General features: G+C 40.1%; 1 protein-coding gene across 1 annotated transcript in view; it reads right to left on the bottom strand.

Annotated features, from left to right (window-relative positions):
- Positions 1-11,841, bottom strand: part of Dok6 (docking protein 6) — a 385,984-nt gene extending 374,143 nt beyond the window's left edge. Inside the window, exon 1 of the mRNA XM_035439067.1 lies at positions 11,776-11,841. Within this exon, the coding sequence (XP_035294958.1) occupies positions 11,776-11,841 (66 nt within the window). The remainder of the gene's footprint in view (positions 1-11,775) is intronic.
- Positions 11,842-12,992: the final 1,151 nt, after the last annotated feature.

The raw sequence follows: 12,992 nt of genomic DNA, 5'->3' as shown, positions 1-12,992 counted from the left end.
GTGGGGTCAAGGCAAGGGACCAGGCAGTAGGAACAGCAGCTGGGGACTCACATCTCACAGGCAGGAGGCAGAGAGAGCACATCAGGAATGATGGTGATGTTTCAGAAGCCCCAAAACCTTCTGCGGCATCGCACCCCCTCCATCAAATTTATACCTCCTAATCATTCTCAAACAGTTCCACCAATTGGGGGGCCAAGTATTCAAACATCTGAGCCTATAACGACCATTCTCGTTCAAACTACCACATAAGGTGAAAAATACATTTTAGTATATTTTAAATGTTTTAAACCCTACTTAGACACTAGTAGCTGATTTGGGGTTCTGCATGGCTTATTTGAAAGAATAAATTAGCCAAATGTGAAACCACAATCAATGCAAAAGGGCTTGTGGCCATGCCGAGTGGCCTAACTCTAGAAAGCTTTTTAGTGTGGTATAATGCCTTTTTCGAAATTTCTCATTGGTTGCAATCTAAATAAATTTGAGTGATGCAAGTGACAATGTTAGCTTTATGCCAGTTGAGGAATGAAAACTATATATTTATTTTTGGAGCTGTGAAGATGGTTCAGTTGAAGAGTGCTAGCTGTGCAGGATGAGAACCTGGGTATTGATGCCAGAAAACATGAAAAAGACTGAGTTGTGGTGGTTTGCATCTGCAACTTCAGAGCTGTGGTGTGGTAGACAGGTTGACCAACCAGACCAATGTAAAGATGCTGGTCCAGGAAGAGATCCTGCCACAAAAGTACACACACATATAAGCAAACTTTACTAAGAGAAAATGCATTTATTTTTGAGAGTACATATAAATCTGTTGCTTTTGACATTTGTAGCAAGATAGTAACTATAATACAGTAGATACAATGCTGAACTTGAACTTAAAACTCTGCTTTCAATGTAGCAAACCCACAAACGCAGCCTGAGTTTCTATAACTCTAGATGACACATTTTGCTCCTTTTAGATTTTAGTTTATAAGTGAAATAGGAATAAAACTGAAATGTACTGTCAAAAATACTGTTGTAAGAATTATATAAGATATGTAAGAACTTTTTATAATCTGAATAGTGCAATGCACACAAAAAAAACAGCATGACTGGGTTCTATATTATTATATTTCGGGTTAACATGAACTATGATGTTTTAGTGTTTTCAGTAATTGTACTAGTAAGTTTTCAAGACGGTATTTTTTGTTTTTTGTTTTTTGAGACAGGGTTTTTCTGTGTAGCTTTGGAGCTTTTCTTGGCACTCACTCTGTAGACCAGGTTAGCCTCGAACTCACAGAGATCTGCCTGTCTCTGCCTCCCGAGTGCTAGGATTAAAGACACGTGCCTCCAATGCCCTGCCCAAGGCAGTATCTTATATGAAGTCAGTAAAATAGGAGACAAAATATCTTTCACATGCTCAAGATACAGCCACTATTAATAAGTCCAAATATCATTAAAAAACAATAATTCAAAGTATATCTTCTGTTTACAACAAAACACCATCTATCATTCAATTTGATGGATGGATATAATACTCTTACGAGAAAAAAATGATACAATGTAAAAACTGAGAGTATTTTAAAAGTGACTGAGAGTATCTTAAAATCAAGCTAAAAGGGTTTATGTGGAAAGTTAATTAAAATGTCAGAGCAGTGGTAGCACATGCCCTTAATCCCAGCACTTGAGAGGGAGAGGCAAGGGGATATCTTTGGGTTTGAGGCAAAATGGTCTACAAAGAGTTCCAGAAGAGCCAAAGCTGTTACACATGGAAACCCTGTCCTGAAAAACAAACAAACAAAAGAAAAGCAAGATAACAAAAAGAAAACCTAAAATTGTCCTCAGTCTAGAATTTGTGGTCTGTGAACAAAGTTTTGAGAGTCTAAAGGAACAAAAAGCAAAGAAAAGACTCAGTAAAGATAAAATTAATAAATCCGAGGCTATAGAAATTACACTTTGTACTCCCTTCTAATGAATTAAACTCACTTGATAGAAATTACTTTTCCTTTTAAACTAAGATTTCCTACTATGATGTCTATGCATCATCTAAAAAGTAAGGAAAAGGTAATTTTTGTTCTGTTTATTTGGTTGCTGCCTTATTATGTTCTGGCTTCTATGATGTGGTTTGTATAAGCAGAGTAGTGCAATGGTTTGACTAGTTCATAGTTCCACACAGATATATCTTCATGACTTATTATGGTACAACAAAAATATCAGAAACAAAATACTTCATTAGTGGCATTAGACAAATTATTTTTTATTCTCCATTTTTTATTTAAATTAGAAACAAGATTATTTTACATGTCAATCCAAGTTCCCTCTCCTTCCCTTCCTCCCCTGGCCCCCCACAAACACCCTACCTATCCCATACCCTTTCTGCTCCCCAGGGAGGGTGAGGTCTTCCATGGGGATCTTAAGAATCTGACAAATTCTTTATGCTACTACATATCCTGCAAAATGTCAACCATGGTTGTGTGTTTCTGGAAACAAGGAAATTGAGAATGTATATGTTACAAAGATATTTGACCAGAATATCATGAAAGTGCTTCCCCTTTCTTCACCCTGACCTCTGCTGAGGTGAGTGTCCCCTCTGCTCCTGCATGACTCCCGCCCAACTCCCACCATCACGGCTTGGATCTCTTCAGGCCAGTAGCCGACCCCCAGACAGGGAGGACCTCCCTGAGTCTGGAAACACCTCACTCTTCTTTCTCCCTTTGCCTTGACCTCTGCTGAGCCCTGACCTCTGCTGAGAGAAGAGAATACCAAGAGAGGCAAGACCATCCAGAACTGCAGACACTGCAGTCTTGCCCCATGTATACCACCAGGTGACAAGAGGAGATAGGGAGACCCCCACCTGCACCCACTGGAAGAAGACATGGGAAGAGGACAGAATAAGAACACACTCAACAACAGAAAGACCAATATGACACCACCAGAATCTAGGGATGCCACACCAACAAGACCTGAAAATCACAACACAGAAGAAGAGCCAGACCTTAAAAACTACTTTATGAAGATGATAGAATCCCTTAAAGAGGAAACAAGAAAATCTCTTAAAGAAATAGAAGAAAAAACAAACACATTCAAGAAATAAAAAATTCTCTTAAAGAATCTAAAGAAAGCCAAGAAAAAAACAACCAAACAAGTGAAGAAAACAATCAAAACAGTTCAAGGCATGAAAGCTGAAATAGAAACAATAAATAAAATACAGAGTGAGGGGGTGCTTTAAATATAAAGGCTGGATAAGTAATCATGAACTAAGGATGTAAGTATAACCAATAGAATACAAGAGATGCACAAGAGAATCTCAGTTGTTGAAGACTTGCTAGAGGATATACAGTCATCGACCAAAGAAAATCTCAAATCCAACAAATCCCTAACACAAAATATCCAGGGAATATGGGACACCGTAAAAAGGCAGAACCTAAGAATAACAGGTATTAAAGAAGGAGAAGAAATACAGCTCAAAGGTACAGAAAACATATTCAACAAAATCATAGAAGAAAACTTCCCCAACATACAGAAGGATATGCCTATGAAAGTACAAGACGCTTACAGAACACCAAATAGATTGGACCACAAAAAGAAGTCCTCTTGCCACACAATAATCAAAACACCAAACTTACAGAATAAAGAAAAATATTAAGAACAGCAAAAGAAAAAGGCCAAATAACATATAAAGGCAGACCTATCCGAATTATACCAGACGTCTCAATGGAAACTTTGAAAGCCAGAAGAGCATGGATAGATGTCCTACAAACTCTAAGGGAACATGGATGCCAACCCAGACTACTGTACCCAGCAAAGCTTTCAATCACTATAGATAGAGAAAACAAGATACTCCATGGTGAAACCACATTTAAACAATACATATCCACAAATCCAACCCTACAGAAAGTTCTGGAAGGAAAACTCCAACCCAACAAAGATAACTACACTCACAAAAACATAGGCAATAGATAACCCAACTTTACCAAACACGAAAAGAAACAGGAGGGCAAAATCCACACATAATGACACCACCAACAATAAATCCAAAACAAACAAGAACCAACAATCAATAGACATTCATATCCCTCAATGTCAATGGTCTTAACATGCCTATAAAAAGGTACAGGCTAACAGAATGGATATGAAGACAGAATCCATCCTTCTGCTGCATACAAGAAACACACCTCAACTTAGGGTAATTAATATCAGAGGAAAGAAATAGTATTTTCAGTTTCATCAAGTCTTCCATAATGTTCAAGTCTATTATGGCATAAATGTAGCTATGAATCCACACATACCCCTTCCTGAATTTCAGTGTTCCATGTATTCTGTATGCTTGATTACTTTCAGATAAAAGTTCAACCATATACTAGGTTTAGTTTTTCTAGCTATGTAGGGTGTATGTGTGTTTGTGTGTGTATGTGTGTTTCACTTCCACATTTTTAAAATTAAAAGATCATGTGCACATTTAAGATTAAAAAACTAAAAATAAATGAATTTTGTTACTGTAGACACTGTTTTCTAAGCTTACACTACATTTTATGCAATAATATACAGAACAGATAATGTATAAGAATCAGAATATACATATGATCTTCATCTACTTTGAAATTTAGAAATTATTTTCAGATATACAAATGCAGAAATAAATTACACAGCATAGATACTATTATATATTATATGTATGTACAAAAATGCTATAGGATATGTGTTTGTATAAACATGAACCTAGAATAAACATAATAAACAATTGGAAATTTTCATTCATTCTAAATCCATATTTAATGAGAAAGAATTAGTTATAGGTAAACATGCATATCATGGATCCTTTTCTGAAAGCAGTGTTCAAGACACACAACAGTATAAATACACATTTAAACATTGGAGTAAAAGTCCATATCTTAAACACCATGAATATTCATATTGGTAATGATAATCTTTAATGTTCTTTTTAAGTTTCTGGTTGTCAAGATCATTATCATGCCTATTTAAGGTTGTATCTTAAATTTATGTACTCTAATTCTTACAACATGCTAAAGTATGTTATACAGAATACCACTTCACTTCAAGAAGGAGTTTTAGTGATTCAAAAGAGAGAATGACTAGATACAACTTTCTCTAATGAACAAAATTCTGGTTAACATGCTGTGCTATTTGTTTTGATGACTGGGATTCTCTACAGGGTCTAGCCTTCACAGCTTGTCTCTCATGAGCAGCTCCCCTCTTCCATCTCTTATCATCAGAAGTAAACTTTATACTAGAGAGAGAACCTCATATTTGTGAAAGGAAATCAAGAGTTATTAATTTAGGAATATATGTGTCTCAGGGTTTTAATTAAGAAGATGACAGAAGGTATGAATTCAGTTTGTTATAAAAATGTATGCTGAAAACATTGAAACTACTGTGTCTACACTCAGTTTCATAAGCCAACATGCAATAAAGATTTTAAGTATTTTTATCCATATTTTGTCTTCCCCAACAGCCGAACTTGGAAAGTGAATGTGGCCCACAGTGCTTAGTAGTACAAAAGAGTTCATTATGAGTAGTGATGGCTTAATACAACATGACTTTGTAACACACACAGACTCACACAAATCAGTATATGCCATCTGATGAACTGTGTGGACTCTGTGACCACTTGATTATTTGTTTTTATTATGTGCAGTTATATACACTCACACAAACACACACACACACACACACACACACACACACACACGCACACGCACACGCACACGCACACATGCACGCACCAAAATACCTTGAGACAATCTTTTGGCACCTCCACATACCAACGTGAATCATTCACCAGGCTTTGAATAATGCATAGAAATCCAATTCTAAATAAAATACTATATTTCTGGTATATATGTGCTTGAAGATAGTTATTCCTATGAATATGTTTAAATTTCTTATGAAATGCTTGGGACACAAAGTGTTTCATATTTGACACATACACACATTCATAATGGGGTATTTTGGTAAGAAAATTCCAAATTTAACCTGAAAATATTTTATGCTTTATATACAATTTTAATTTTTATACTTATGTATAAGGGTGTTTGGGCTGCATATATGTGTACCACTTGTATGCCTGTGCCCGTGGAGAGGAAAAGAGAATATTGTAAACCCTAGTTATAAAGTCACAGACTATTGTGAGCCTCCCTGTGAGTGCTGAGAATTGAATGTGGGTTCTTTAGAAGATCAGATAAACAGAAGAGTTTTGAGTCCCTATATACATTATTTACATATGCTTGGAAGCAAACATACTTTTACCGAGCTTGTTGTTTTTTGTAAGAATACTAATTACATTAGGTAATATGGAATTTTTCACTTATAGCTATGATCTTGGCACCTAAGAAGTTTTGTATTTTGAATAATTTGTTTTATGATCATTTATGATTTAGAATCCTCTATGTGAATGAAATCATTTGACAACAATAATGTGATGTCTGAGTCTAGATTTACTCAAATCAACAATCTAAACTTTTCAGTCATGTTGGTGATGAATGATATCATTCAGTATTGCTATATTTATTTTGATAGATGAGTCAATAAACAGGATATCCAGTCACTAATGATTTCAGTGACTGATTTCTTAGTTTATCCCCAATCAAGAAGAAATTGGATGTTTTGTAATATGTGCCTTGATTACTTGAATTTAATCTGTCACAATTCAGAAGAAAATGGGCAATCAAGGCTGAGAGATAAATAAGACTCATAAGCATGCTTTTATTTTTGTTATTTCTAGCATTCTTTCCTTAACAAACAAACACAGGTACTATAATGTCTTGTGATTTATGATGGCAATTATTCAACAGAAAAGAGTTGTCAAAGATAACAGACATGCATACACACACACAAGTTCATAAAACAATGAAACTTTTGTTCAGAATTTAAATAAATCACTATAACATTTATGGCATACTTTTAAAAGTTCACATTTATAAATTTTACCTATAAATTTCAGTGCTTTAGCTAACATTTAAAAAGACATATAGTAAATATTTGGAAAATGATTCTATTTATTACTTAAAATAATGTCCATTTGTTGGGAATTTGGTAAAATTCTTGCCTGATATGTACCAAACCCTAGATCCTGAGTATTGTAGAGCAGTACATATTTGTAATACTAGCATTTTGGAGATGAAGGTAGTAGAACCAGAAGTTCAAGGGTCATCCTCAGTTGCAATGCTATTTTGAGGCCTATCTCAAGCTAGCACATAGCCCCTTCACAAAACAATAATAATATAGATAATCATAATAATATAATCTTTCTAAATGGAATAAAAGATTGCTGATGAATCAAGATAAATATCAAAGCTGACTCAATTTTTCTTTATAAATGATTGCCCAAATGATTAGACTGTCAACTAAAGAATATGGTGAATGCCATCCAGCCACTATAACCTGAAACCAACATAGGCAAAGACCAAGAAATATTTTATTTTTCCCCCTTAGTGTGATTCTAAGCCCTCATTTAGAGGGAGGGCATATGGTGTGTAATAGAACAGTTCATCATGAAATATGTTCTTATGTCACAGGGATGCAGTACACAACTGGCCTCTTGCACTAGCCATTTTTCAACTAAATACTAGAAAATTTGACTCCTGAAAATATGAGTTCTTTTCATAATATACCAAATACAAGAACAAACACAATTACAATTTTTATATGTTGAAATAAATGTTGCCTATAAACCACAAAAAAGGCATCACATATCCAAAAAAAATTACAAATGGTTTGTTTGTTTGGAAGTGTGTGTAGTTTGGAGTCCAGAAATTAGAAGTATAAAACATTAATTGTAAAAATAAATGTTATGCATATCCAATACCTCTTTTTATGATTTGGGGTATGATAATGCATTTAAATTCTTAAGTGCACACATTGTTATTTTTAATTAGGATTTTATTATCATGGGACCTAATTACAAACTGTCAGAAACCACCAATATAGAGCTTTGACATTTCAACATATTCTTTTAAATGTAAGAATATTCAGAAAATAAGTACATAATATGAAGTTTCTTTAATAAGTTATTAAAGGACAATTTTAAAAAGGGTTCAAATATTAGATGTTGAAGCTCACATTCCTCACTCAGAAAAGAAGCAGAAGATAAAAATAGCTTGTATATAGACACACTTTTTAAAGAGGCCTGTCCTTTGAAAGTGCTTATGTTTAAATAAATAGTGAGTTTGGGAAAAGATTCTTTGCTCTGGGAACACTCCTCCACTGCTGGTGCGAGCGTCAACTCGTACAGCCACTTTGGAAATCAGTATGGTGACTCCTCAGGAAAATGGAAGTCAGTCTACCACAAGATCCAGCAATTCCAGTCTTAGACATATACCCCAAAGAAGCACATTCATACAACAAGGACATCTGTTCAACAATGTTCATAGTAGCACTATTTGTAATAGCCAGAACCTGGAAGCATCCTAGATGCGCCTTAACTGAAGAATGAATGGAGAAAATGTGGTACATTTACAAAATGGAGTACTACTCAGCAGAAAAAAGTAATGGAATCTTGAAATTTGCAGGCAAATGAATAGAACTAGAAGAAACCATTCTGAGCGAGGTAACCCATTCACAAAAAGACAAACATGGTATGTACTCAATCATATGTGGATTTTAGACATAGAGTAAAGGATTACCAGCTACAATCCACACTGCCAGAGAAACTAGTAAACAAGGAGCACCCTAAGAGAGACATACATGGTCCCCTGGAGAAGGGGAAAGAGACAAGATCTCCTGAGCAAATTGGGAGCATGGGGGAGGAGAGGAAGCTAGGAGAATGAGAAGGGGAGAAGAGAAGGGATGAGGAGGACATGAGGGAGCAGAAATGTTGAGTAGTGGGAAGAACAGAAGAAAACAAGAATGGAAATATCATAATAGAGGGAGATATTTTAGGTTTAAAGAGAAATCAGGCACTAGCGAAATGTCTGGAGATCTACAAAAATGACACCAACTAACAATCTAAGCAACAGAGGAGAGGCTACCTTAAATGCCCTCCCCAGATAATGAGATTGATGACTGACTTATATGCCATCCTAGAGCCTTCATCCAGCAGCTGGTAGAAGTAGAAGCCGACAGCCACAACTGATCACTGAACTGAACTGGAATCCAGTTGCAGAGAAGGAGGAGTGATAAGTAAAGGGGTCCAGACCAGGCTGGTGAATCTCACAAAAAAAGAAGACCTGAACAATGGGGATCTCTTTGTCCCCAGACTGATAGCTGGGAAACCAGCATGGGACTGATCAAAACCCCAGGAATTGGGTGTCAGTGAGGATACCTCGGAAATCCATGGGGCCTCCTGTAGTAGATCAGTACTTATCCCTAGCATAGGTGTAGACTTTGGGAGCCCATTCCATAAAAGGGATACTCCCTGAGCCAAGTCACACGGGGATGGACCTAGGCCCTATCTCAAAAGATATGACATACTCTGAAGACCCCCGATTGAAGGCCTCACCCTTCCTTGGGGAGCAGAAAGTATAAGTTATAGGTAGGGTGTTAGTTGGGGGAGGGAGGTGGTAGGGGAGAAGGGAAGGGAGAGGCAACTGGGATTAACATGTAAAACAATCCTGTTTCTAATTCAAATTAAAAGAATGGAAAAAAGATTCTTTGCTCTAAATTTGTGTGCACACACATGGTTAGGTGGAAATGGTGTTCGAGAGTGACATTTCATGTGCTCTTTTTTTTCTGAGACAGGGTTTTACTGCAGCTTTGGAGGCTGTCCTGCTGTCCTAGAACTAGCTCTTGTAGACCAGGCTGGTCTCAAACTCACAGAGGTCCACCTGCCTCTGCCTCCTGAGTGCTGGGATTAAAGGCTTGCACCACCAACACTCAGCATTATGCTCTTAATGTCAAGTTATCCTGGAAGCAGTTGGTGGCCTTTCCTTGAACTTTATCATGTAACTAGGCTACATATGCAGGTTTTATAGCATGTAACCCTGGATAACTTGAATGGGGGAAGGGGGGCGTTCTCTAGTTGTCCGTCCCACATTCCTTGATTGAGAGTAGAAGCTTACTTCACTGAGAAGAGGAAGGGGGCCTAATTCTTCCAATGGTTCACACACTTGGAAGACTCAGACAAAACTAGAGTTCAACAGGACTAAAAAGACAGATACAGAATAAGCACTGTGTCAGAGCAAAGGGAGTCAGAGGCCAAGTAGCGAGGACCCCATTCTTCAGGAATCCTACCTACCCTTTTTTGGCTGGCAGCTGCAGAGGTCACAGGTAAGATATTGGTGAAGAGCAACTGGCTCCTTGGATAACCGTAGGTTTCACCAAGTCAGTCCTTATCTCTTGGGGAGGGGGAGAAATGAGGCATGATCTTCTCCCCAAGAAAAGCCCTGAACCCTTGCCCCTCTCCCTGTTGTGCAGGTGGGGCACATGGCTGAGGGATGGAAATCGGGACATAAACTTTGTTGTCCTAGCTAGCTAGGCATTTTTTTGCTTTTTAAGCATCCAGCATTTGGTAATCTTCTTAAGTTTGAGAATGTGTCCTTTGATCCTGTCTGCCTTCTGTGAGAATGCCAGCAAAGGCAGCATAAGAGGCAGCTTGCTGTCCCCATCACTTGCCTCCAGCTAAGGGTCCATAAACCACTTATGAATGGTGTACCTTCTCTGGCTGCTCTATACTTTTGTGAAACTACCCAGAGACACACTGCTTTTATTCTCAAACCTACAATCTCCCCTCTTCTATGCATAAATTTAAGATTCCCCTCCCCTCCTTCATTCTTTTCCTTTCTTCAAGTTGGAATATTCGCCAGTAGAGAAATCTGGGAACTTTGCACCAACAAGCCAGGATTCCAGAAAGTCTCAGGATAAGAACTTGTGACCTCAGGAAGGCAGACAGCCTAGGGAATGGGCAAACCCCAACTCCCTTGCATGCTGAGTTGGATTCCTCTTTCATCTTGTAGCCAGGTGGGTGAACGTAGGCAGTCACACTGCTGTGTCTTGGAGTTGGGGATACCCTTGAAAGTTAGTCTGCTTCTGTTCATATCCATCAGATATGGACAGCTCCTCTCCCGGTGCCTGCCAATTCTTTCCATCTGTATTCCAGGTCCTTTCAGGACAGTCAGTACATCCCTTTAAAATACCCGCTCAGATCTACACAGTTTGTACCCCCAAGTCAGACTAAACATCTCTCAAGAAGAAAGTAAGATTCCATAAACTTTGCCTCCACCGACTTTCCCGCAGCCGTGAGCAAGTGCACCAATGCACACTTGCCTATACACAAGTCCGGGAAAACAGCAGATGAGGCAGCCAGCCAGTGGGCAACTATTAAGGGTACGTTAAAGTCCTCGCTGTAGCCAAAAGGCTTGCGCTGCGCTTAAGAGGAATCAAAAGAGAATTTCGAAATGGCTTGGGGAAAGAAGACCAGGAAATGGTGACTATAAAAACACATAAAGAAAGATACCTTTTACACCTGCTGTCAGCACACAGCAGTCTCCCGAGAGGAGCACACTTTTGAGAGAAATCATTGTGGGTTACACCGAATGTAATAAATACCCATGGCTCATATATCTTAGAACTGACAACCCCTGTTTTCTATTGGACTTCTCGCTGCGGTCAGCATGAGCCCAGAGCACTGAAGGATGGGCATTCTAGTCGCTCCAGAGCCCTCACCAGGGTGTGCAGAGTCCCCTAGGCTAAGCGCTTCTCGGGTCAAGCAACAAGCGGACTATCTGGAAAAGGCCAGCTGCCCTGGTACCCGCGTGGGTCACCTCTCCCCATGGGTCACCATCCCCAGCAGCCCGTCAGGCCACTGGAGCAGAGAGAAAGGAGAAACCCGAGTTAGCCACTCACCCCTAGCTTCCTGCTGCGGATTTTCACGTAGCCTTGCTTGACTATGTCGTTAAAGTTGGAGGCCATGGCCAGCGCGGTAGGGCTCCTCTACTGGGCAATCCGCTTCTCGGAGTCGACAACCCAACCGCTGTCCACCGCCCGGTCCACGCAGGTCTCGCATCCAGCCGGCCGTCGCCGGCAGTCGCGCCACCGCCAATTCCTCCCCAGGCTCCTGCCAGCGCGGACGCAGGGTCGACAGCAGGGCCGCCAAGCACCAGGACCGGGGAATCGGGCCCGGAGCTGCTCAACAGCACCAGCACCTCGCGAGCGGTCGTCACCTTCGCCCCCAGCCACCAGCGGAACACCGTGGCCCGCGCCGCCCCCAGCTGCGCCCCCCCCTCCGCACCGCCGCCCCCGGCAGCACCCACGGGCTGGCGCCTCACTCGGCGGCGCACAGCTGGCCAGAGCGCACCATCGCGGCTCCCCGGCGCGGAGGAGGGGGAGGGACGGCGGGGCGGGCCGTTGCTCCCGCTCGGCTCCCTCCCCCTTGCCCGCGGGGTGGCAGGGCTGGAGGATGCTGGCAAGATGCACTCCATCACTCACTTCTTCGGCAGGGAGCTCCGCCTGCCACCCGCGCCTAGGGTACCGCTCCCACCACAACCCTGTGTTGGCACCACTCGCCCAGGCATGGATTCCTAAGGACAAGGATCCTCATTCCACTGCTGCTAATCTCGCCATCCCAAACTGGGCAGTGGGGACACAGCACTGGGGGGACTTCACAGGTTCGCAGAAAGCAAAGGGGAGCAAAACAATTGTTTATTTTAGAAATGGTGTCTGTGATACATTTTTAGTTCTAGGCACACGTGGCCTTTCCAGGTCTTTGCCCTGTTGGAAAGTGTAAATCGAAGCCAAACCCTTCCTGGTGCACACACAAAGAGACCAACCCTGCGCATGTGTCTAATCCTCAGGCTGCTGAAGTCAGAAGGAATCCGGGAGGCAGCAGGTCGCAGATGTCCTCTACAGAAAAGGCGGTGATGCCTGGATTGACAATTGCGTTTTAGTTAACTAAGGCTCAACGTGCTACTGGCATTTCATCTGTTAAGGAAATAAAAGGCAGAACCGTGGCTGCGCTGAAATAATCAACTTGAAAAAATCAAAGGAATAAACTTTCTTTTCTTAGTATAAGAAAACATACTAAAATTTATGTTTTTCTCTAATGTAACGACATGAAATTTTAA

The sequence above is a fragment of the Cricetulus griseus genome, chromosome 2 (genome assembly GCF_003668045.3).
Source record: "Cricetulus griseus strain 17A/GY chromosome 2, alternate assembly CriGri-PICRH-1.0, whole genome shotgun sequence".
Classification (NCBI taxonomy): Eukaryota; Metazoa; Chordata; class Mammalia; order Rodentia; family Cricetidae; genus Cricetulus; species Cricetulus griseus.
This window is presented reverse-complemented; position numbering and strand designations above follow the sequence as displayed.